This window comes from Phoca vitulina, unplaced genomic scaffold (assembly GCF_004348235.1).
Source record: "Phoca vitulina isolate PV1807 unplaced genomic scaffold, GSC_HSeal_1.0 scaffold1, whole genome shotgun sequence".
NCBI lineage: Eukaryota > Metazoa > Chordata > Mammalia > Carnivora > Phocidae > Phoca > Phoca vitulina.
Window position 1 is genome coordinate 18,229,837 of NW_022589704.1, and position 25,691 is coordinate 18,255,527.

Below are 25,691 nucleotides of genomic sequence, written 5' to 3' on the forward strand. Positions count from 1 at the left end.
CTGGTGCAGAGGAACACACACCTCAGACAAGCCCCATCTGGGCAGTGCCAGGGCCAGTGAGGCGGCACTGTCCAGCCTGCCCTTCCCCCCTCCCTTCTCAGCTTCCTGCCCCAGATACCCCAGAGGCACCTGTGGGCCCCAGCCCTAGAACATGGACCCCCAAATTCTCGGGGGAGGGAAAAGCGGTTTGAGTCATCCACAGAGAAGGGCGACTCAGACTGGGGACGGGGAGGGGGGCACCAATGTTCGCTTTCGGGGAGGGGTGTCCCCAGGGCCCTGACGCCCTCCCCTGCAACTGGCCAGGGGCCCAGCCTCACTGAGCTGGCTCCTATCCGACTACCAAATACAGACATGAATCCGCCACAGCCCCCTGGCCCCTCCTCCTGGTTCCCCCACCCCAAGCCCCTGTGGCCCGGCCCCCCACAGGGCTGCACCCCAACTCACCCGAGACTCTGCACACAGACCCCAGACTGCGCCTGTCCTGAGGGCTCTGCCCTGGCACCAGGCCCTCCTGCTGCCTGCCCACTGCCCACCCCACCCAGCTCCCCAGGGAGCAGAAGCCCAGCCTGCCCAGCCCCACTCACTGCGCTGACCCTGCTGAGGCTCTCCACCGAGGGCCTGGGGGAGGGGAAGCAGCCTGAGGAGGGGAAGGAGGAGGTGGGGGCTGGCCAGGCAGGGACAGGCTGGGTGGCAGGCAGGCAGCTGGCTGGGAAGGTGGTGCCTGCTGAGACCACAAGCAGCCAGGGCCCTGGAGCGGAGGGGGAGGAGCGGGGAGGGGCAGAGCAAGCGCGCGGCCTCGCTGTATTTAGCCACCCTGCTCATTCCCAAGCAGCAGGATCTGCCTTTTCTCTCTTTACAGTTTCTGGACCCTGACAAGAGCAAAGCCCCCTCACTGGCGCCTCAACTCAAAGTGCCGGGGCCTCAGTCCCTGGGGGAAGACGGGGGTGGCCATACACCGCAGCACCCAGGATGCCTGCCCTGAGCCGTTCACTCCCACATACCCACCGCATGAGGCACTGATGGCAGATGGCCCTTAGGATGCCCCCTGTTCTGACCAAACCACCAAGATCCCCACGTGGGAATGTGCTGACAAGCCTCAAATACTGGAGCCAGGCCATACTCTCTTTTCTCTGGTGCTGAGAATCAGAGAACTGTCAGGACCTTCAGCCTCCTTCCCAGAAATACCCCCCTCAACCTGAGGGGGCCCCAAATCCCACCTCTGCCTCCCCCCTATTGCCATGGCAGGTTTGGCCCAGCACCACCCAGGGGCACTGGGCCTGCACCCACCTCTCCTCCTACCGGGACACCTGTTGGCATGGCGCCTCACCCTGTCAGCCTCACCAGGGCCAAGGGTCATGAGGCAGGGGCTGCTTCTAGTAACGCCCCACAACTAGCAGCCATCTGCACCTGGGCTGGGGAGGGGGCTTGGAGATCAGCAGCAGAACAGGGGAGCTGTTGAAGAGAGGTCACATGGCCTTCTCTCCCCCCTTTTTTAAAAAAAATCTATTCATCTATTATTTGAGAGACACAGCGCGCATGTGCACGCGTGACAGGGAGGGGCAGATGGGAGAGAGAGAGAATCCCAAGCAGATTCCCCACCAAGCACGGAGCCCGACGTGGGGCTCGACACTGTGACCCCAAGAGCATGACTCGAGCTGAAATCAAGAGCTGAATGCCCGACTGAACTACCCAGGCGTCCCCCCTCTCTCTCCTCTTATCACCCCCCCGCAACCCAAGGCCACATTCCCAAGCTATGACCTGTGTTTCCCAGCACTGCCAGTGGAGGAGGAGGGGGGACTGGCTGAGGAGGGGGGGCCACCATTCAGGTTGGCTGTCTTAAGGGGGAGGTGGGGAGGCAAGCCCAAATGGCATTTGGTGAACATCTGTCCGGGGCTTGGCCACCAGCTGATGCTGAGACCACAGGCATGGCCCCTGGAGGCAGGAGCCCCTCCCTGCTATGGAGCCTGGTGACCTCCAGGGTCACCTCGAGGTTGGATGGCGCTGCAGGCACTCACACCCCCAGGGAGGGAGAGCAGAGATTAAAGCAGATTGGCAAGGTTTGCAGGGAGCCTCAGAGACCCCTGGTGGTCGTTGGGGGAACTGCACGCTGGGGGCAATCACCAGAATCAGGGTCCTCAGGCCGGCTCAGAGATGGAGGATCTGTCTCCAGCTCCCAAAACCGCTGGGGTTCCATACCAGGCTCTGGTGCTACCCCACTTTTTACTAGCCCCGCCACCAAAACCATCTTTGTAGCCAGTCCCTGTATCTCAGCCCTGCTCCACCCACAAGCCGGGCTCTCACTGTGGAAAACATCCTTACACCAGCCAGGAAGTGGGGAGGAGCAGGTGCCCCCCAAACCTAACATGTACATATGCCCACCATGTGAATGCTGCCCCTATACACCCCACCACCCCCAGAACATGCTGACTCTGTGCACGTGTGTGGCCTTTCAACACTGCTTCCAGGTCGGCCTCACTTGATGAAAATACAGGTGTGAGGGAGCCCTCAAGGTGTGTGTGTGTTGGGGGGGGGGGCGCTCTCCCTCCCCAGACCAGCACATTCAGCTCAATACCGGTCCCAACATCCCTTGAGACATTTAAGGGTAAACAGAGTCGCAGCCACCTACATGAAAGGCCTTCTACACCAGGGCTTCCCCACATCAGGACCACCTGGGAGCCTATTTAAACCATAAATTCCTGGGCTTTACTTACTCTGACCTGAAGAATTAGATTTCCTAAAACGGAGGTCAGGAAACTACATTTTTAGAAGGCACTCCAGGTGGGGCACCTGGGTGGCTCAGTCGGTTAAACATCTGCCTTTGGCTCAGGTCATGATCCCGGGGTCCTGGGATCGAGCCCCGCATCAGGCTCCCTGCTCAGTGGGAAGCCTGCTTCTCCCTCTCCCTCTGCACCTTTGCTCCTGCTCTCTCTCTCTCTCAAACAAATCTTTAAAAAAAAAAAAAGCACTCCAGATGATTCTTATGTGCATGAAAGTTTAGGGAGCCCTATGATCCTCATGGGAAGAGGACGACCCTAAGAGGTGAGTTCCATTTTATCTGGCCACTAAACTAACTTCAGGGCAGGGTTCTGAACCTCAGAGGTCTGGCTCCACAGCCCACATGCTTCCCACGGCACCACCTGGCCTCCCATCTTGAGCAAGGTCCCTGACTTGACAGCAGGGATTTTCAAAGTTCACGGTGCATCGGGATGGAGCTTAAACCCCAGACTGCTGTGCCCCACCCCCAGAGTTTCTGATGCTCTGGGTATGTTACTGCACATCTCTAACATATTCCCACAGTGATGCAGATGTTGCTGGTCTGGGGACCGCACTTGGAAGACCGCTGCTCCGGGAACTTCTCGGCTAACCCAACCTCCTCCACTCTTGGGCAGATCTTCACTAGTACCCCTTGCAGATGCGTGTCTGGCCCAGCCTCTGCATGACACCCAGGTTGTTCCAGGGGCTGGGAAAGTCACACAGATCTCTACCCCCACACACACACACCACTACCTCACACACAATCCTGCAGTCCACATAGCCCCGGACCATCCAGGAAGGCCTCCAGGTATGGCTACGGGGGCTAAGAAGTGGCCAAAGCACAGTCATGATTTCGGGAGCCTTCTGGCTGGTAGGGATGACAACCCCAATGCATACACAGCTCGAACAGTGAGCAGGAATAATAAAGAGGCAAGAGAAGGGCAGATGAGGGCCACAGAGTGCAGAGAGCAGGTTCCTTTGGGCTCAGGGAAGACAGGGTAACTGAGGGAAAGGGTGGTATAGGAATTAAGAGTTTGGTTGAAGCAGGGAAAAAGAAGGGAAAAAGTCTTTCCGGAGGAGGAAGCTGCAGGAGCAAATATTCAGAGACAGCAAGAACATGCAGACCATTGTAGCTCAACATGCTGGCCACCGAACTGGGTAAAGCTGAGAGTTAGAGTGGGTGCCTCCCACTGCCTCAGAGGCCTCCAGACGCCCTCGGGTCGTCCCCAGGTCCGGACAGTGGAGGTCAGCTTCAGGAGTGGGGCCTTCACTCTGAAGGCGAAGGGAAGCTCCTCGAGGCTTCGGAGGGAGGGAAGGGGTGACACGCGGGCGTTAACCAGCTCGCATGCGGGGCCCGGCCATTCCCAACCCGCGCTCCACGGGCGCTGTCTCCAGAGGCGATTCCTCTAAACGTCTGCTGCGGTCGCGCCACCATGGAAGACAGCAAGGCCGAGGGAAAAGGGAGACGCAGGCCAGCCTGCAGCTGGGAACCCACGGGTGCTGCCGTGGGCACCGCCCCCTCCAGAGAAGAAGAGGTTTCTGTTTTGGTTTCAAATGGACAAGGAAGCAGAGAGAACTTGCCAGCCGGCCTGAGCTAGCCATAGAGACAGTTAATTCCCCACGCGCGATTACGTGGGGTTGCTCCGCGTTAGATAAAGCGCTAGCACCCACAGGAGATTAGGTGCCTGTTCTTTCGACAGGCTGAGCGTGATGACCCCCACTCTGAGGGAGCAGCCTTGGGAGACACCCCGTGGGGCCAACCTGCTTCTGGAAGACAGGAGTCGGGAGGAAGGGCTGAGTCTGGTCAAGGGACCACGCTGTTTTTTTCAGATGCTGTCCAAACCCCCTTCAAGGATGGGCAATGGGGTCATGTGGCATTCCAAGATCCACCCCCCCCCATCCATCAGCAGCTCCTGCCTTCACAGGGGAGAAGCTGTAATTCCGCAGCAGCCATGGCCAGGAGAAAGGGCAGGGGCAGACGCTGGCGCCTTTCCTTTTATTCTCTGGCCCCCCATAACCAAACTCTGTTCAGTGTCAGTCATATGGTGGGACCAGAATGAGTTTGAAAAGCCACATCCTCTGGCCCAAAGGTCCTCAGCTACATCCTCATTCCCACAGAGCCTCATAAATCTTACCAAGTAAGTTGCCCAAGGGGTATACGGACCCTCACCTCACAGAGGAGAAAACTGTGGCCAGCTAAGGAAATGTGAAGAGGCCAAGGTCTCAGCTGAAAAATGCTAGAACCTTGGGTTCAAATATACAAGATCTGTGCTTGAGGGAGGACTGAAGGCAGCAGGATGGAGCCCCGATATCCCCCTTCCTCCTGACCAGCACCCAAAGGGCCTCCTGTCAGGGCCCAAGGTGGAGGTGAGCCAAATGTGCTCCCACCAGGCATGCAGGGAGACAAAGCAGGATCACAGCCACAGTGGAGATGGCGAGTCCAGAGAGGAAGGACCCACCCACAGAGGGCATCGGCAGTCTCTGCCTCCCTCCCCCTCTACCCCCCCACCCCCGGCCACCCAGAGTGAGCTCATGAGCACAATTCTTCCTTAACCCTGAAACTCTTCCAAGTAGCAGGGAAGGGGATAGTAAGGAGTGGAGGTTTGGGAGACCCAGGGACAGGGCTTCACATCATGATCGGCCCCCAACTGGCCCTCTGCTCCTAGAGCTGAGCACCCCAACAGGGTAGGCACTAGCCACCTGAGACTACTTACACGCGTATTCATTAAAATGGAAATAAAAAAAAATCCAGTTCCTTGGTCACACTAGCCACATTTCAGGAGCTCAACAGCCACACGTAGCTAGTGGCTACCATACTGGACTGGGCACATATGGAACATTTCCCTCATGGCAGAAAGTTCTACTGATCAGCATTTCTCTAGAGCAATTCGCTGAAGCTTTCCAAGTCTCAGCTCCCTCATGCGTAATGTGGGCATAATAACAGAACCTACCACCCAGGGCAAGAGTAAATATGGTAACCCAATCAACACAGGGCCTGGTATGTAGGAAGTACTCACTAGATGCTAACTACTCATGTTCTTTTCATCCGTCATCCACCTAAGCTTATTTGCTTCACAAGTGAGTATTTCCAGCACCCGAAATCACCTGTTGCTTACAACGTCCCTAGGCAGATTATAAGTGCTCAGTAAAGGTTGCTGGCCTTGGGCTAGTTCCATGTCACTTCATTCTCCATGTTTCTGTCTTCCTATCTGTAAAATGGGAATATTACCACCTATCATGTCCTTCTCCAAGGGATAGATATGGGGTGATGTAGCTCAAATAAGAGGAGAGGTGTGAAAGGACACTCTCCAGAGAGATGTAGAACTTGGCAGCCAGGCTGTATCAGTAAATGCTTGTGTGACAGATGCGGGCAGCTAAGAATGCTCAGCTTCAGGTAAACATACCTCTCATACTCCCCAACCACCTGCCCCAGTACACACACACCCTTTGGGAGAACGACTGTGGCCTCAGCGGAAGTACTCAGTGGGCTGGCTGGAGCAGGCTGGAAGGGGCCTGGGGCTGGGGGGTGATGAGAACCAGACCCTGCCCTCAAACCACAGCGCCTGAGTAATGGTGTAATGGGTATGGTTCCCAACCAGGAACTGAGATCTGTGGGCTCTCCAAAGCAGGCCCTTTGGGGGTGGGCACCCCAAGAGGGCACTGTGCAGTCAGCCCTGGTTTTCAGGGCTCTAGGGTGGGGGATTAAGGAACAAGAAAGGGGGGATACCTGGGTGGCTCAGTCGTTAAGCGTCTGCCTTCGGCTCAGGTCATGATCCCAGGGTCCTGGGATCAAGCCCTGCATCGGGCTCCCTGCTCAGCAAGAAGCCTACTTCTCCCTCTCCCACTCCCCCCTGCTTGTGTTCCCTCTCTCGCTGTGTCTCTCTCTGTCAAGTAAATAAATAAAATCTTTAAAAAAAAAAAAAAGGAACAAGAAAGGGAGGTGGTTCCAGGAGGCTTCTTCCTATCAGACACTCTCTCCCTCAGCTGGCTGCCCCCCCTTCCTGCCTGCCCCCTGCCTGCAGCCACACTGCCTGACACCCCTTCTTAGCCCCCCCCAACTCTGCACACAGTCCAGGCCCGAGACCCCCGCCCTTGCCAAATGTCTGTGCCACCCCCTGGTTCCGCCCACTCCACTGCTCTCCAGGTCCACTGGCCCTTGTCCAGCCGCTCCGGACCAAACAGTGCCTTGTAGGGGAAGAAAGTCTGCTTCCGCCAAGAGAGTCCTGGGGCCGAGTCAGCATGACTTATGGGGGCTGTTCTCTGGGGGCAAAGCCCAGTGCCACTGACTAATGCGATGAAGCCTTTCTGGCTCCCCAGGGTGGGCTGGGGGGGAAGGCACAGACATGCCATGATGGGCTGAGGGCCCAGAGGCTGGGAAATATGGAGGAGCTGGGGCCGCAGGCCTGGCAAGTGCAGGGGAGGAGTCCCTAAGACACAGTCTGAAGAATGGGCAGAAAAGGAAAAGGCAGCTTTCTGGAGCCTCATGGAAACCTGGGCACAACAGCACCCCTTAATAAGGCTAACAGCTAACATTTGTCTACAGCTTGACATAAAGCCCATTCACACGTTTGCTTTTGTTCGTGAGGATGGTAGAATAAATTATACAAATGAAGAAACTGAAAGGCAGGGAGGTTTGGTACGACAAACAGAGCTCCCAGTCAAGTGCGGACAACTGCCTTGCCCCAAGCCTCCTTCCCAACCTTAAAAGGCTCCCAAATGGCCACAAGCCAGTATCGGGGCACCCCCCCCATCCTCCTTGCCAAATCTCAGCCCAAGCCAGGTATTGACCAGAGTCCTGGAGCCAGCCCCAGGCCCCCTGAGGAAAGCTGGGAGCTGAGTCACAAGCCAGATCCCAGAGGTGATGGAAGGACGGAAGCATGTCTGGAGGGACGGCATGATTCAGCGTGGTGGGAGGGGCGAGGAAAAGGAGAAAGACTAAAACACAGGCTCCTGGGAGGGGTATGTAAGCTACGGAAGATGAAGGCCTGCTGTTCTGCAAAGCCAGATGGGTACAAACAAAAGGATCAAAGGCAGGACTGGGGCTCAGGGGAGATACCACCAAAATCACCCTTATCGTGAAGGTACAGAAGTCCTGGGCCCACAGCAAGACAGGCTCTGTAACCTCCTATCCTGTCCAGTGAGAGAAAGGGATGGAACAGCATGGGCTGCTCCCGGTCCAGGCACACCCAGCCCCTTCTGCTGCCTCTCTACATCCCAATGTCCTTCAGGGCCCCCGCGCCTCTCAATCCAGCACCCCATAACACTGACCCACTGCTTGATGCTCCTCTGCCCTGCACTGTCCTCCAACTTAGGTTCTCTGATCTATCTTGATGACCCAGAGCTAATATCCTTGCGGGCTGAGTCTGTGTCTTTTCCTTCTAGAACCCCCCTACCCAGCCTCACCTCCCCCACCCCCACTGCCCAGGATCAGCACACCGTCAGGCCCAGCAACCTGAATGGGCAGAACTAGCCATGCACACTGACACCAGTCCAGCCCTACCCTGAACCTGAAAGAAACTGGGCTTACACCCAAAGGAAGTAGTCCAACACCAAGTGAGGGCTCTCGTAAAAATAGAAAGCAAGGCAGCCTCAATCACAGCCATCTCCAGAGAGGTGCTCTCAGCTACCTTCTCTTTAGGGCTTTGGGTTCAACAGAAGGACCAAGGGAGTGGGGAAGGGTTGTGGAACTTAAAAGCATCCTTTTTACTGGGTGTGGGGAGGGGTACCCTTCTAGAGGAAATGACCTCAGAAGGCTCCTGATGGCTTTTAAGCTCTTTGAGTTGGGAGATTCTTTTTCTCGGAGACTCAAGGAGAATTTGCCTTCCCCACAGGACCATTTTCAGGGAAATGCCAAGGGAGGATGGCATTTAGAGGATGCGTGAAGACAAATTTCAGTGACTTCATGAATTGGCCAGCCTGGGGTGTGCCTTTGGGAATCTGGCCCCCACTCCGAGGCCGGGCCACTTGGAATGCTTCCAGCAGAGCAGCCGACACATGAGAACGGACGGTGCACGCGGGCCGAGAGCCTGAGCTCTAGGCTCGGGAGTGGGACGGGTCACTGCTCATCCCACCCGGGACCCGGGGCCCACAGGCTCCCTACCAGGTTTCACGGCCAGCGCAGCGGCACAGCTGGCCTGACCCAGCTCGTTGGTGGCGGTGGCTGTGTAACTCCCGGCATCAGCCGCCCGGGCCTCCCGGAGCAGCAGGGTATGCCGCTCGCCCTCAGCCCGGATGAGAAGGCGGCCATCACTGCGCAGAGGAGACCCATCCTTCTGCCAGGACACTGTGGGGAAGGAGCCGTGTGACTGGTTGCCATGGCCCACAGCGGTCCACTGGGGCAAATCTCCCCTCACGCCACACAGAGCCCAAACCACTCTGCTCCCCACCCTAGGGAATCCTGAGGACTCCCCTGCCCCCGCCCCAGCCCGCCCCATTCACAGAAGCCCAGGTCTGCCCTCCCCTCTCCCGGGGGATTCTGAGAAATCTCCCGTAACACACACACAGGGGTCGGGCCAGCCCCATGGAGCAGATGTCCCTCCTCCCCTACCTCCCCCTCTCTGTGTCTCAACCATAGCCTGGGCCCAGCCCTGGAGCTCACCTTGGGGTGGGGGATTGGCAGTGATGATACACTTGAGCAGCACATCTGCCCCTGGGGCCGCCACCACATTCTGCAGGGGGATCTCGAACACAGGGGCCTCGAGGGGCTCTTCTCCAGCGGACACATACGAGTCATCCGAAGACTCTGCCGGAGACATGGGTGACAGGGTAAGGGGACACGGTCCCTGTGGGGATGACTCAGGGGGAGAGTGGATAATGGCATCCTCGGATCTTAGAAAGCCAAACCCAGGGAGAAGGGCTTCTAGAAGGTCGGGGTTGGGGGATCAAGGGGTCTCTCTCCTGAATGTCCTGAGACAGGGAAGAAAAGACAGGGTGGGGGTGGGGCGTTCTCAAACAGGACAGGGCAGCCAAGACTCTACATTAGTTTGGCTTCTCAACTTCAGCCACAGTCACTGTGGTTTCTGGAGGAAGGCCCGGACTGTGTTGTGCGTGTCTATACAAATCAGTCACCGCGGAGGGTAGATCAGGCCCTGTTTCATGCAAGTGCTCTTAGCGGTAGCACCGATATTACCAGCTTCCAAACAGACAGTACAAGCAAACAGCAACCCAAGCCCTAAGAAATAATACCGCCGTCACAGGGCAACATGGGGTAAACTGTCAAATTAGTGATGCCCCCGGATTCAAAAGAGGGAGCAGCGGGTGGGTCCCGGTAGCCGTCTGAGAGCCTCATGAATCAGCTTTGATCCCGTCCATCCACCAAACAGTAGCACTGCACCTACCGCACGCTAAGCTCTGTATGAGTACCAGGGAGATGGCAAGACCTAAGAAGTGCTCACAGGAAGCTCGTGCATACAAAGATATCCTGAAGCTCCACAGTAGTGGATCCCTCTGGGTACTTTCAAACTCTGACCTTCTACAAGCTAGACAAGGTACAGTCTGGTAGGTAGCCAAAGGAGCAGTGAGGATCCCAATTACGCTGTTTTCTAGCTCCATAACCTTGGACAAATTAGATAACCTCTCTGTGCCTCTGTTTTGTTATCTGTAAGATGAAGCTGATAAATAACACCCAACCTCTTGCAGAGCTGGCATACAAATTTAAATAAAATAACGCCCCTAAGCGCCCGGGACACACAGTGCCTGTATGGAGCTAAAAGGATGATGGGCAGGTACCTAATTATCTTTAAAAACTTTAAGATGGTAATCCTTAAGTGAAAAATAAAGTAATTCTGATGATGAAAAATCCAAGGTGGTAAGCGCAATGAAAGAGACCCTGACCAGGTGTCCCGGGTGCAGTGAGCAGAGGCATCTGGCCTGGGAAGCAGCAAGGGGTGGGAGCAAACCGAGGATGGCTTCCTCTGCCTCCATCCAGGAGTGGACCCCAGGCTGGTGTTCAGGGTGAGCAGAACTAGGAGCACGGGCATTCTGGATGGTGGCCACCATCCACAGGAGGACTAGGAGATGACACTCAGGCTGGCATGTGCCCACAGTCAGCTCAGCCATACAAGGACTCAAGGATGGGAGAGAGGCTAGCTTGAAAGACTGGGTCCGATCTTCGTGGCTACGGATGGGTCAGGGGATAGTCCCAGGATGGAAGCCGAGCTGGACCAAAGCTCGCCTCTACCCGGGACCTGACATTATTTACTGAGATGGGTTTCCGTCTCTTCCCACACAGAGCAGTGGAGTTTGGAGGGGCTCCTTAGGTTTCCACCACTGCCTTCCACCACGGTTAGATCCTCGACCCAGCAGCCCAGTGGACCCAGGGCACCTACACAGGCATCTGGGCACCTTTCTTTGCTCACGGCTCCACTCAGCCTCCACCAAAACACACTCGCTCGCTGCCTCACCAGCAGACAGGTTCTAACACAAGGACCTTCACAATCCTCCACTCAACTGGAACCTGGGTCTGTAGCTTCCCTGTGAAACCACACCCTCGCAACTGCCCCACAGCTCTCCCCAAACACCCTCCCACCCAGCTCTCAGCAACTTCTCGGCCCTCCCCGAGGCCTTACCCAGCTCAGGCGAGGTGGGCCGGGCCCGACGACCTCTGCCCTGGCTGCGGGCACCTCGGCGGTCCCAGGCCCCCCAAGGACCATCCTCCTCCGGCCCTCTGCGCAGCCTCTTCTCAGCCTCAGGCCCCGCCCTGTTCTTCTCCAAGGTCTGAGGCACAGCAGCGCTCTCCTGGCCTGGCATGGCCCAGGGCAGGAAGCGCACGGCCTGCGCTGGGGGCTCCCGCTTCCGACCCGGGGGTGCTCTCGTCCTGGCCTCAGGGGGATCGGTGGCGGCAGGGGGCGGCACGGGGCTCCGGCACTCCTGGATGGCTCTGCCCCGGGTCAGCGGGAACTGGTCCCGGCGCCTAACCTCCTGCTGCGGGCCTTCCCCCAGCTCTGTCCTGCCCGCCGGCCCGCGGCTCCTGGGCCTCCCCTGCTCGTCCCCGGGCTTCCCCGCGACGCTCGGAGGGGGCGGCGTGGCGGCGGTGGCGGGGCTCTCGGCCGGAGGGGTCTTGGGGGTGGAGGGCCGGGAGAAGAGCGGGGGCTCGCCAGGCTCTCGAGGGGACGGGGCGCGCTGCAGCGTGGTGCGCAGAGACTCGTGCGAGCGCACCAGCTCCTCCCGCGACGTGGAGCGACGGATGCGGCCCAGCTCCTGAGCGAAGCGCAGCTCGAGGTCGGAGGCCGCGCTGCGCTGCCGCGTGCGCTCGTCCAGCGAGGCCGCCTTCTGCTGGAAGAGGCGGCGCCGCTCGGCCACGCTGCCCTGGGCCCGCAGCTCCTCCTGCGAGGCCCCGAGTGTGCCCCAGGGCGCTCCGCCCTCGGACTTGGGCTGCTCCAGCGAGCGCGCCTTGCGCAGGGGCACCCATGGCCGCAGGGGCGCCGGCGGTGAGTCGCTGCGCTCCAGGCTGCGCCGTCGCTCCTCGAAAAACTGCAGCTTGTCCAGGATGCGGGAGCCCGCGCGCACCAGCCTGGGCGAGCGGCCCAGTGCCGACAGGCGGCCCGAGGCCTCGCTCAGTGGCGTCTGGGGCCGGGACTCCGCCGTGCCCGCCAGCGAGGGCCCCGACGACTTGGACTTTTTCCCTCGCTTCTCTTCGGCGGTGGCGTCCTCGGGCAGCACGGGCTCCTGAGTGCGCCGGTGGGGCGATGTGGGGGTGACCGGGGGCTGGGCGCTGAGTCCCGGCGGGGTCCGCTTACCCACCCGAGGGGACGGTGGGGGCAGCAGTGCGGATTTGGAGGGAGGCGGTAGCGCGGGGCGACGAGGGGCTTCACTGGCCGGCTGAGGCTGAAGATCAGGCTCCTCCCTGTGCAAGCCGCTCTGAGGGACACTGCTGCAGAACCAAGACGAAGAGGGGTAGAAGATTTAGGGGTCTCCCCTCCTAGACCTTCAGCTCGTGATAGGAATTGGACGGTGGGGCATGCTGGGAAGGCTTGGGGGTGACATGGGTCAGACCCTCTCCCCCCCCCCCAAGGAAGGAACAGCCAGAGCAGGTGCTGGGGAGAGGCTGGCAGCCCTGGCACCAGAAAACTGGGCTGGTGGCTGGGCCCAAGTACAGACTCAGCCCCTGGGGCTCTGGCCAGCCCCCTCCCCCCAGCCCCGGAAGCTGGGAAACAGCAGAAACAGAACGGAGCGGTGAGAGAGAAAAGAATGAGCTTAGGACCCAAAGGATGAAGTGGTGAGGAAAGGCAGGAGGGTTGGATGGGGCGGGGCCCTCTCAGGAATGCAGCCTCCCACTCATTCCTGCCCCCAGCTGGCCCCCACAGCCCTGCCCATCCTCAGCAGGAGTGCCCCTAGAAGAATAGGCACTAGCCTTCTGGGAGCGATGCCCTATCTCAGGGACCACCTAGCCCCTGAGGTGCCTCACCAGCGAACACAGCAGGTGGCAGCTGAGGTCCCTGGGGTGGGAGACTAGAAGAGTCAGGTTCCCCTTCCCTTTGATCAAGTGCCCCTACCACAGGCCTTTGACTTTGTCCTGCCTCTGGGAAAATTACCTTGAGTCCTTTGAAACCACCCTGCCACCTCTGCCCCACCCCCACCCCCCCAGCACAGAAGCTCCCCAAAGGGGTATGCTCAGGAATAACTCAGCTCAGAAATAACTACTGCGTGGGCCTGAAGAAGGGGTGTGGGAGAAGAGGAAGAGGGAAGGAGCTGGTCAGCTCAGAGTACCCCTCTCACCACAGAGCTTTGCTGCCCAAGAGCTGGGCCTCAGTATCCTCCCTCTGGACTCTTGGGGGACACATCAAGCAAGGAAAGGAATCTGAGATATTAACATCATACCTGACACATTAGAGAGAGCTTAATAAAAACTCAGGAAATGGCTCACTGAATCCTTACTGGGGGCCAGGCCCGTACTAAAGGCTTAAAATGCATTCACTCCTGTCATCCTCACAACAGTCCTCTGAGCTAGCAGCTGTCTCCATTTACAGATGAAGAAACTGAGGCTTAAGAGGTAAAGTGCCTCACCAAGGTGACACGGCTAGGAAATGGCTGGTGCCAGGACTGAAACCCAGGCAGTCTGACTCCTGAGCCCTTATTCCCTCCAAATGTCTAGGATTCTGACGGCACGGAAGGGACGAGAAATAGGGTACTGGCCACAGCAGAAGTTCTAGGGGTGCCTGAGTGGAAGGCTGTTTTGGACTACCTGGGGCAGCCAGCCCCCCCCCCCCCAGGCCCCCCCCCTGCCCCGGGGGGGGGGGGGGGGAGAGGGGTGAGGTGCGGAATGGCAATCCACCGTGCCCTGAGGGAACAGAACCTCAGCCAGCCACCTGCGGGGAGGCAGAGTCTACCCTGTGGGAAGGACAGCAGAGTCCCCGAGGAATGGCTTCTGGGAACTGGGTTAAGGCTCCTAGAGAAATCTGAGAGAAATCGGGGACAGCAGAGGAGGCCTCTTGCCGGCAGTTCTGAGCGCTAGGCCCGCCTCTGTACCACAGACATCACTAAGGAAATGGGTTCCTCAGAAGTTGCCATAGCAACTCCAGGCTCAGGCTGAGGCCTGGCAAAGGAAGGCAGGGAAGGAAAAGGCAAGTCCAGGGCTCAGGAGCGCCTGGTTCATACCAACCACATAAAGCCAGGGAGCCTCCCCTGCCCCAGACCTCTCCCCTGCCTACCACTAGCCACCCCAACCACCTTCAAAACAGCCTCCCCCACCAGGCTCCTTCTCTCTCCTCCATGACGGTCCCCCCCACACACACCCATACCCATCACAAGTTAGGTCCCTCTCAGCTCCCCAAATGTCCCCCCAATACCTCCATCATCAGCCACTCCCCTCTTCTACTATAGCACTCCCTCCTGTATCTGCCAGCCCCCAAATCTCCAAAAAACGGCTCCGAAGCCTCACTCCAACACCTCCGCTCCGCTCAGGCTCCTCGCCACCCCCTGCCAGGACAACCTTCACCACCGCCCCGCCCCACCCCTGCACAGGCATGTCCCACCAGGTCCTCACGTGCTCCGAGCCTGCACCAGTCCCAGCCCTCTGCCTCCACCCCAGCCCCCTGACTCCAGCCCTCCCTGCCCGCCCCTGCCTCCCACACAGCCCACATCCTCCTGCTTTCCCAGGCCCCTGGCCCCATCTACTCCCTGACCACCTCACTCTCTTCTCTCTCCCGGCCACGCTCATGCTCCCTTGCTCTCCTGCTCTCCCGGGAGCTGCCTTGCAGAAAGGTTCCGTTCCTCCCAGAAAAAGGCCCACATGGGAACAGGAATGTGCAGAGAGAAGAAAAGGCAGCAGCTGCTGAGACAGCAGGCACGGAGGGGGCCCTGGGGGGGGGCGGGGAATCCTGGGGACAACTGCAGCCTGAATGGGCAAGGTGGGAGAGGGCCCCTGGGAAAGTGGAGATCTTGGAGGGGATGAGGAAGGGACAGAGGGGTCCACGAGACCATGGCGATGGCACAGGTGGGAGCAGGAGGCTGTGGGTGGTGACGGCACAGAAGGAGGGAGGATGCGGTGTGGGAGGACAGAGTAGGTAGCCGGGGCCAGGGTGGCAGCAGGGGCGGTGAGGTGCACAGAGGGACGGATGGTGCAGGGGAGAGAGGCTGACGGAGCGGTGAGGGGCAGTGCGGGACGGCATGGTGAGGCGGAAGAGCGCGGGCCCGGGTGAGGCCATTACTTACACGTGGATGGAGAGCGCCCGTCCTCTGTACAGACTGAATGCGCTGCCATACAGGTCACTCGCCACCGAAAGGCTATCCTCTGACCCCCAGCTTGCGCCCACCAGATTAGCTCGAGATGCCCGCACCAGCGGCTCCACCCCCAGGTGCCGTGGCCCGGCCCCGGTTGCCTGTGCTTGCCTTGGGCTGCCCGGGAGGCGGCGGGAGCCACCCCTGCTGCCCGCTTCCTGCTCCAAGACCGTCTGCCCGCTGCCCCACCAGCTCACTTGCTCCTCTGACGTGCCTGTCACGGAGGTCGGGGGTGTGTCCAGGGAGGTGCCCACCAGGGTGTCGGAGCCCCCTAGAGAAAGGAGCACGGTGAAGCCCGGGCACCTCCTGGGGGAAGCCCGCCTGCCTGCTCTTGGAGCAGCCCAGATAGCTCACCCGTGGGGGTGCTGAAGTCCCCGTCATCCCGAAGCTCCAGGCGCTGGGTCCCCTGCACATCGCTGATGTCATCCTCGCCCGTCTCGGAGTCTAGAGAAGAAGGGGTCTGTGTGGGCAGGGCCCTCCTCCCTCTGACTCCAACTCTTCCCTGTGTCTCCTCCCGCCTCCCCCGCAGCAGGCTCCATCTTACCCATGGCGGGGCTGCCACACCTATCTTCTCCCCTCTCTTACCCCGCTCGTCCCCACGCCCATGCTGGGCTGCTCAGGCCAGTCCTGTGGCTTCACCTCCGAGCCCCTGGCGACTCACGCCTGCCTCCTTGGCCCTTGAGGCCACCTGCCACCGCCCCTCCCAGCCCCTTGCTGGATTACCAGGGTCTCAGCCCTCCCCATCGTCACCTGTCAGTGACAGCATATCTCCTGTGCAGCCCCCAAATAACAAGATCCTAGGTTCCAAGGCTCTAAATTTTGGGTTCCGATACCCCAGGAACAAAGGGGAGTCACCTCAGAGTTGTACTGTCAGGGCACTCGACCAACCGCAGGGCCAGCCTGTCCTCCACCCCAAACCAGCCGGAACACATCAGGGTGCAGCTGAGGCAGGGTGAGGAGAGGCCAGGGTCGGGCAGGGAGGAAGGGGGAGTGGAGGGCTAGGGCAGGAGCCAGTTTCCTACCGTAACTTTGCTTTCTGCAGGAGCGGAAAACTTCGCTTCCATAGGAGCAGCAGGAGAGAGACATGGACAGACTGTTATCAGAGCTTTTGTGGGGCAGGGCATGGTGGGTAGGCAGGACAGAGGGGGCATGAGGGTGCCCAGTGCCCAGAAATGCCCTGTGGCGATGGGCAGGGGAAGGGAGACACCTGGAATGGGCAGAGCATCTCTCATCCTGACAGCCTGCAGGCTCCCACTGTGCCCAGCTGGGGGGGCGCACAGGCTTTGACTGGTTATTCCAACTACCCCAGTGATTCTCTACCTTCGGCACTCTTACTGGTGCTGCCACCGGCCACGCGCACACACGCACACACACACACCTGCTTGTACTCCGCCCACTCACAGACCCAGGCCCCCCATTAGGGGTCAAGCCCACCCTCTCTTAAAAAAGATTTGCATTGTGCTTTGACCCTTCCTTGCAAACCAATCCCCCCCACCCGACCTGTTCTGCATCATGGATGTGACAGGTATGCTCTTCCTGATCCTGTTCTTCTACTGCTGAATGGTTCTCAAAAGTGCCCAGTGATTAGGCTACAAGCCAAGTTTCCTGGGCATATTTTTAACTGTCCAAGATTCTAACTGGTTCTGTGCCTCAGTTTCTCTATGAGTGCCATGACAAGCAGGAGCCATATGCCGGATGCCGAAGCATGACAGTGAGCTCATCCCCACTTGGCCCCACAGATGGAGCGCCCTGAGCCGAGGCCCATGGTGGGATGTGCTAGTGAGATTCTCCCCCCACCCCTTCACCCCACAGCTGCAGGGTACAGGGCACCTCCTTGAGTGGGTATGGATGTGTTTTGGGGGATCCCACATCTCATGGGCTGTCTTCAGGGCCTGGGCATGAGGCATGAAGCAACATGGACCAAGAGAAGGAGTGGGCATGGGCCAGAGCAGGGAGCCTGTGGTCCACGCACCATGGGTGAGTCGGCCAAAGGCCCGGCGGGAGTGGCCGGTTTTCTGAAAGAGAAAAGCCAGAATGAGTTGTTGAGAGGAAAGCTCACTCCTGCTGTCCCTTACCTCCCATCTAAACCTCTATATTAAACAGAAACTCATTCCAGGGGCTTGGGGAGGGGTAGGAGGGTCACGGAAAGAGCTGCCAGCTTCCCCCGGAGGGAATGTCTCCACTCTTCCCTGCCTTTCAGCCCTCCTAGCAGGAGCTCCAGGCTACCCAGCTAGGCTCTGGGGAGGAGCAGAGGAGGAAGAGAGAGGACAGCAAAGCTGCGGGTCAAATGCTGGGAGTCCGGGGACAGAGGCTCTCAGGACTGGGGACCTGAGCGACTCCCCAGAGATAGAAGCTAGGAGACAAGATAGGAGGCTGACTGACGTAAAAGAAGAGATGGGGGTGGGGGATGCTTGGATGACTGGAGGGACGAGGACACAGATTCCTGCTGGGGGTGGGGGGGGTTGGGAGGACAGATACCTTAAATAGGTGTCAAGCGGGCAGGGAGGATGATGGGGGAGCAGAGGGCAAGGTCCCCCAAGGGCCAGAGCCTCACGAATGCAGGAAGGAGGCCTGGGTACGCCGAGGACAGGGGAGGGCTTGGGGAATTTATTGAGCTCGGCGCGGATCCCTGTGCGTGGCTTCCAGGAGCTCGGGAAGATGGAAGGCTCCAGACTGGGGGGCTGGGGAAAGCCGGGGCGGGAGGCCGGAGTTGGACGGAGACGAGGGGAGACCAGGAGGCAAAGAACCCAGTGGGCACTCCACGCGCCGAAGCTGTGGCGGGGGCCTCCCCGGGGGGTCGCGGGGGATTGCGGACGACTGGGCCTGGGACGGGGGCGGGGGGGGGCGGTCTGCCCCTCGGCGCGGGGAGGGGCCGACGCGCTCTGCACACAGGCCGGGGAGCCCCCCGGAGCGCGCCCGGCCGCTGCCCCCCGCGGCGGGGTGGGGCGGGCGCGTCCCCGGCGCCCCCTCCCCCGGGGCCCGGCCGCGGTGACCCGCCCTCCCTTGGGGCGCCCAGCCCTTCCCGCCCCCTCCCGGCGCCGCCCGCCCCCGGAGCCCTCACCTGGAAACGCTTCTTCACCCACAGCTTCTTCATGGCGGGGGAGGGGGCCGCGCCGGCGGCCGGGCGAGGAGGGGACGGGCGGGGGCGGGGCGGAGTCGGAGGCGGGGCCGGGGGCGAGCGGGGGAGCGGGCGGGAGCCGGCGCCGGTGGCGGAAGGAGCTGCGGGGCGGCGGGAGCCCGGGCGGGGGGAAAGCGGCGGCGGCGGCGGCGGCGGCGCCCAGAGCCCGCCCCTCCCCCTCCGGCCTGCACCCCACCTGGCGCCCCTTCCCTGGCCTGCTCCCCTGCGACCCCCGGGGCGGCGCTCTCCTGCCTCCGGGTACCCCCACCCCGCACCTGCCTCCTGGGCCCTGGGCACATGGGGAAACTGAGGCACAGAAGGGGGTGCAGCGGCCCCTACGGGAGTTGGGGCCAGCGTCTCATTGGCAGCCGGACGCGGCCTCCACGCCACCCCCACTCGGCTCCCGCGGGGCCGCTCTGGAAGGTCAGCCGCATCTCGACTTGCTCACTCCACAAACATGCGCACACTACACTGTGCCAGGCAGTACCAAACTCGTCGCGGCCCCGAACGCGCCGCAGGGCCACAGCGCCGGGTGGGGGCGCCTAGGTCACACACTGGGCAAGGGCCCTGGTGGGTGGGGGCTCCGTGCTGAAAGGAACCGAGACTATGAAAACCCCCAGGCTCCTCCGGAGAGCCAGAGAGGGCCCTAGAGTTTCTTGATGGTGGGTCCTCTGTCCCTGCCCCCTGGCACACACACACACACACACACACACACACACACCAGCTAAGGTGCCCAGAGGTACTCCTATTAGTCACAAATACGACTCACCTTCTCACTCACAGGTGAGCATACTCACCAAACTCTCTTTGTCCTCCTCCCATTCTGCACCGTGCACGCATTGCCACGGGGAAACTCAATTCTCCCCTCCCTCCCCTCCAACAATCATTATAACTAAGTTTCTTGAGCATTTACTAAGTGCCAGGCACTTTACAAATGTTCCCTCATTCACAACAACCTCTTATGAACACTGAACTGGCTCCATTTAACTGACAAGTGACTGAGGCTCAGAGAAGTCCTATCACTTAGCCAAAGCCACACAGGTTCTGTGTCTCTACTGTCCTCTAGATCCAAATCCCCATCCCAGCATACACAAGTAGTGCCACTCACTGCTATCAGTTTTTACCTGGCTTCTGAAGTTATGTGAGTTTATGGACCCTTTTTTTTTTTTAAGTTTAAAGTCGTGTCTTGTACATTCTGGGTGCATGGAGGAGGTCCTGTTTCCCAGACCCCCAAAGGCAAATGTTGCACATTCGGACACATGAATGGGGATGAGCACTGAGAGCATACACGTGTGTGTCCAGATCGGTCCTGGCCAGAGGACCCTGGACACCCACAGGCCTTTCCCTGCCCACCCCCAAATACACCCACTCACAGATGGGGGAGCTGAGTGAGGAGAGGGGGTAACTTGAGCACCTGTTCCCCAGGAGAATCCGAGGGGCTGGCACATTCCATAGCAAAAATAACCAATGGGCAGCGGGCGTGAGTGACGGGACAGCTGGGCCAAGGACAGGCCTGTGGGATTCTGTGTTCCTGCTCTGGGTCTGCACTGCTCACCCCCACAGGGCTGGCCTGGGGCATGCTAGCAGGGTGGGCCACCCCCAGCTGGCCCTAGATTGCCCTCTTTCCCCCTCCATGGCTGGCAGCTGTGCCCCTCTGCTATTTCCCCCCCTTCCAGAGAAAACCCATCTCATCATGCCATGCCTGATCTCTCACACAGACCCTCCTCTGAGCCAGATGGACCCACTCCCCTCCTCTTTGCCTTCTCTCTTTCCTGCCTGGAAAGTCCAATTTCTCCCTTCCCCCCCTTTTGCTTATCCTGCTCTGCATTTCTGACACATGGTGACATTTTTACTTACTTATTGTGTTTATTGCATGTTGTCTATCTCCCCTCACTAGGATGTGATCTCTAGGAGGACAGGAACTTGAGGGATCCCCCTCTCATGCAGTCCCTGATGAGAACTGGGCATGAATGGACGGCAACACTTTCCCTACCCATCCCCAACTCCATACTAGTTTCCGCCTGGCTTTTCATCCAGATATTCCAAGTTCCTGGTGAAAAAAATAACTGCAGAGTATCCCTCAACACAGGCTCTGGTGCATTCCCCACCTTTTCCTTGCCTGAAGAAGCCCTCTCTCCCTGTCTCTAACCTCTCCTCTCCATGCCCTGAAGTCCCTAGCATGGTTCACGCCTATCTGTTGACCTTTGGCCCTTCGGATTGAAACCAGAGTCTTCCGGACTCTGGCTATGAAACGTCCAACTAACATGGCGAGCACTATCAGCTTGCCCCTTCTCTCAGCTGTGCCCTCTCCTCCTTACTCCCTGCCCTTTAGGCCCCCACCCCCCCCTCAGCCACACATGTCCCAAGCGTTGAGGATGGCACTTGTTCTGGTCACTTGAATTGCACATAGCTCCTCAGCCCACACAGGTGGGAGCCTGATGTTTTGAAAGAGAGGAATGCCCGCCTATCTTAGGAGACTGGGCCAGAAGATGGCTTTGGGGATGTGGTCGGGAGAAAGATGGTTAATGATGACAAATCCTGGCCTTAGTCTTTTTGTGCTTCTCTTTCTAAGGACAGGCAACGTGGACCTGAACCCCTACAGATCTGGCTCTGTCACCTCATTAGCCATGTGACCTCAGGTAAATTCCCTCTTGGAACCAGTTTTCTCCTATGTGTAACCATCACTACAGTAATCTGGGCTTAGAAGATTAAATAATGAAATGGGCTGCTATACCCATGTTAAGGATTCTACAAGGAGCCTGCATGTCTGCTGTCTTCAGTATTCCTATGCTTTCTTCATTTCTGTACCCCAAATCCCACCCTCCTATGTCCCATCCTCCAGACTCTCCAGTCTGCTGCCCACCTGTCTTCTCAAGGCCCCGGCCTCCCCAAGCCAGGCCGATATCCCTCCATCCTTGAGCAAACATCTGAGGCTTCGAGAGTGCCAGGAACCTTAGCATCACCCTGTCTTGCCGAGCCAGACAGCAGTCCCAGCCAGGAAGCTGCCTCCTTCTGCAGCCAGGTCCCGGCTGGGCTTCCTCGAGAACCCTGAAGCCCTCCTGCTGTGGATCCCAACTGAAAAAGTTTTCCATGAGTGAGTCTGAGCAATGCTAAGCTGCTTGCCCAGCTGCCCCTGACCAAGACCCGGAACTGGGCAAGTACTGGGGGGGAGGGGCAATAAGAGGAGGATGAAACAAGGCTCACGCAGTCAGTCCCCCACCATCACCAAAGCAAAGCCCTGCCCTCCCCCAAATCGTGTGGAAGGGGCGTAGTAGTTAAGCACATAGTTCTCTGCAGCAGGACAGACCTCCTTCCATCCCTGCTCAGCCACCTTCTATCTGTACAACAAGAAATGTCGTTTAATCCTTTGTACCAGCTTCCCCAGGGTTGCTATGGGACTTAAATGATATATCAAAAGATGTGATGGTGTATCACCTGCCATTCATAACATTTTAAATTACTACTAAGAATTGTCACCAATTAATAATAATTACAAGACTGGTCTTGGGGTAAAGATTTCACCAGTAGGAAGTTCTCAAATGTGACTTGCCACAGCGCAATCCTCTTCTTGTGTTAACATGACTGTCAAAAGACCCCAGATCCAGTCCTCACCACACCCAGGGTCCTTTCCTTAGCCCACACCTCTCAAATATGCTGTTCCAGCAGAGCAGCCTGGAGACGGCCCTCCTGGCCTCTGTCTAGCTATGCCCAGCCAGCATTCAGCCCTGCTGACTGTGCTACCAGCTTATAGAGGGACTGGGGAAACACAGCCCTGCTGGGGGGGAGGGGGCCTAGTCTCCTGTCACTCTCCCCACTTTGGGGGAACCTAGCAGGTTAGGGGGCTCCTCCCAGAAAGAAGGCCTGGGCTACTCTCCATACAATGGACAGCTCCCCTCCCTTTCTTTTTCTCTCTCCTCCCTCCAGAATTCCTTGAGTAGGGTGGAAACCAGGAGGGGTGGGTTCTTAATTCTGGGGTGGCCATAACTAGCAACATGTTTTCTGGCAGATCTTCCTCCGTCCTGGACCACAGTGTCCTCGCCTGCAAAAGGATGCGTTTGGAGCTGCGGTTCTCTGTGGTCATGTCAACTCAAAACAAACATGGCACTCCTCGGGGCTTCCTTATCCTTCCCTAAAATCTCTCTCCCTGGGGCCCCTGGGTGGCTCAGTCGGCTCAGGGCTCAGTTGGTGAAGTGGTTAAGTGTCTGCCTTCAGCTCAGGTCGTGATTTCCAGGGTCCTGGGATCAAGTCCCACATTGGGCTTCCTGATCAGCGAGGAGCCTTGCTTGTCCCTCTGCCCCTCCCCTCACTGCTCGTACTCTCTCAAATAAATAAATAAAATCTTCAAAAGAATAAAATTTGTTTTTAAATAAAATAAAATCTCTCTCCCCCAGACTGTATTCTTACCAATCCATCATACCCTTTGATTTGATTTATGTTCTGTTTTCAGTTACCTTTGCCCTGAGAGGACCAGAGCTAAGGTCTGCAAGGAGTCTGATCCTTCCCCGGCTCAGAGCTCTGCCAGGATGGGTCCCTTCCCCTGACTCCAGGCTGCAATGGCCTGTACCTGGCCAAGTACAAAGCCAATCAAGAGAAGCCAGCCTTGACTCTGCCCCAGGCTTGGCCACAGGGAGTCCAAGGAACCAGTGCTGAAGACTGTAGGACGGTGAGCAGGGTGGGACAAGGGAGAGAGGGGAGGTGCTGACAGACGGAGGCTGAGCCCGTGCCCCATCTCTGCTGCACCTCCACGCCCCCTTTCTCCTCCAGCTGCTGAGGTCCTCCATCCTTGTGCCTTCTCCTCAGCCCACAAGGGTGTACTCCGATACAGCACCACCCAGCTGGAGTGAGAATTCCCTCTTGAAAATGCCTGGGACACACTCAGTGATCCCCAAGCTCTTTGCCACCTCCCCAACTGCAGCCTACTTCCCCAGAATTTTGGTTCTCAAGACTCAGTGAGCCCAAGGCTCTGTCTGAGGCCTAGAGAACAACTGGCTGGCTTAGGGGCTGAGAAAATTAAAAAGGAAACCCATACACTGACCCAAGGAGAGTCTGCCTGGGCCCGACTCCCCATACCAGGCCCAGCAGGACCCTGAGTACCAGGCCCAATCTTGGTCCCCTCTCATCTACCTCAGATCATCATTTGTCTCTTCACACATGAGCCCGGCACTGTGCCCTGACATGGGCAGGGGCCCAAGCACCAGCCTGAGCATCCCCCTTCCATGCCTTCTGAATCTCAGGCAGACATGGCCCATTGGCTTTCCAGACCAACTCCACAAACCCCCATCCCTCAACTGTTTGTACCATCAGGCCCCTCCCCAGCCCGCGAAGGTACACACACACACACACACACACACACAGGCTTGCATATGGATTCTCATACACACTGGGGAGCCCCCAGCCCTAGCTCCACCTCCTGATGCTCTGTACCCTATTCATACTTGTCTACCCACTGGCTTCCTCCAACCAGCCTGGTGCTGGTCACACCAACGTGCCCAGCAATGGCCTGCAAGGAGCTCCGACCCACCCCTCAATATTGCAGTGGGACCAGGCGAGCTCGCCCCTCTTTCAGACGTGTGCAACCCTGTGAGGTGTCTCAAGTCTAAGTTATTGGAGCTGATAAAGGCGATTTTCCCCAGACGATTTTCTCTCTCTCCAGGGAAACGAGGAGGCCTTTCACTGTGGAATTCCCAGAGAGGCCTGAGTGGGGCTCAGGTTTTGCTTACCAAATGCTGACCCTTGACCTCTGACCTGCCTGTGGGGAGCCTCCCTCCTTTGACACCCCTCCCCCCCTCCCCAAACACACACTTCCCTCTTGATTGGCACCTCTGGGTCAGCGCGGCTGAGAAGCCAGAGCACCTGGGAAGAGGGCTGCATGAACCCGGACCTCCCCATGTGCCCCCCGCCCCCAGCAGCCCTACTGCGGCTCTGAGTACCCCACCCCACCAGGCGCGCCCCCGCCTCCCCATTACCTCCGACCTCCAGCACTGTGAGAACAGCCTCGCAGGAAGCCTGGCCCCGCTCGTTCTGGGCCCTGCAGCTGTAGACGCCGGCGTCCCGCGCCCCGCAGCTCCGCAGCCACAGGCAGCTGGGCTCGGGGGCCGGCGGGGGCAGGGGCTGCCCGTCCCGGAACCAGCTGAGGCTGGGTTGGGGCGTCCCGCTCACCACCACCCGCAGCTGCACGTCGCCGCCCGCCAACACCGCCGTGTCCTTCAGGGGCCGCAGGAAGGCGGGCGCCCCTCCGCCGGCCCCCACCTTGGCTCGCTTGGGGGGCACCCCCGGGCTGGGGGGTGCCCTCGTGCCCGCGTCCCCGCCTCGCGTGCCCCGGGCTTTCTGCATGGCCTCGGCGAACTGGGCTGGAGGGGGTGGGTCTCTGGAACCGGACGGCCACGGGGGCACCCGGGGGGTGGGGGGGATGCCCTGGGAGATGAGTCCTGGGGGGCCCGGCGCCCTGCCTTCCTGCTGCCCGCCCGCCTTCGGCCTGTGTTACCCAGAAGGTCACCAGGGCGGCCGGCGGTTGCGCCTCGGGGGCTATTTTTAGGCCCCCCGGCTCGGGTTGCGAGTGAGCGGTGGAGGGAGGGGGCAGCAGAGGAGGGGACTTGGACTCCAGTCTGCTCCTTCCCACTCTCCAGGAGCCCCTATCTCCAACCCCCTGCTCCAACGGGTCCCTGAAGACTTATTCCAGATCCCATCCCCTAGGGTGCCCCGGCCCCCAGCCCACTCAGGAGTCTGGAGTTGGGTTACCCCTGGGCTCAATCCCATTGTCCTTCCACCCTCTCCTCAGGCTTCTGATTCCCAGCTGGGGGAGAGGGAGAGGAGGTCCTGGAGGACATGTCTGAGAGGCAGATGGAGAAGCAAGCCCAAGTGGAGGCGAGCAGATAGCCAGGAAGAAAGACCAGTGACCTCCCCCAGCCTCCAGGCCAGCCTGGTGAACTGGGAGCCTAGGAGCAGGGAGTTGGGTGGATTCGGGCTCCCAGCTAGCCCTGCCCTTACTTGGTGGGTGATATCGAACCTCTCTCAACCTCCTGGTTCTCATCTGTAAAAATGGGTAGTGGAACAAGGGTTGCAACAGGCAGAGAAAGGTGGGAAGGACATTCCAGGCAGAGGG

The 25,691-nt window shown here is 59.1% G+C and overlaps 1 protein-coding gene across 6 annotated transcripts in view; it reads right to left on the reverse strand.

The window, feature by feature from the left end:
- Nucleotides 1–18,615, reverse strand: part of SPEG (striated muscle enriched protein kinase) — a 49,005-nt gene extending 30,390 nt beyond the window's left edge. For 2 of the 6 annotated variants that reach the window (XM_032401500.1, XM_032401543.1), the window contains exons 1-8: nucleotides 18,533–18,615; nucleotides 17,444–17,486; nucleotides 16,494–16,523; nucleotides 15,826–15,915; nucleotides 15,406–15,742; nucleotides 11,322–12,625; nucleotides 9,353–9,496; nucleotides 8,855–9,037 (exon numbers count right to left, since the gene is read on the reverse strand). In XM_032401500.1, coding sequence (XP_032257391.1) covers nucleotides 8,855–9,037; nucleotides 9,353–9,496; nucleotides 11,322–12,625; nucleotides 15,406–15,742; nucleotides 15,826–15,915; nucleotides 16,494–16,523; nucleotides 17,444–17,486; nucleotides 18,533–18,565 — 2,164 coding nt within the window. In that variant the 5' untranslated portion in view covers nucleotides 18,566–18,615. Of the gene's footprint in view, nucleotides 1–8,854; nucleotides 9,038–9,352; nucleotides 9,497–11,321; nucleotides 12,626–14,879; nucleotides 15,030–15,405; nucleotides 15,743–15,825; nucleotides 15,916–16,493; nucleotides 16,565–17,443; nucleotides 17,487–18,532 lie in introns of those variants that run through there. The other 4 variants (XM_032401536.1, XM_032401518.1, XM_032401508.1 and 1 more) reach the window with 4 other exon arrangements.
- Between the last annotated feature and the right edge of the window lie 7,076 nt (nucleotides 18,616–25,691).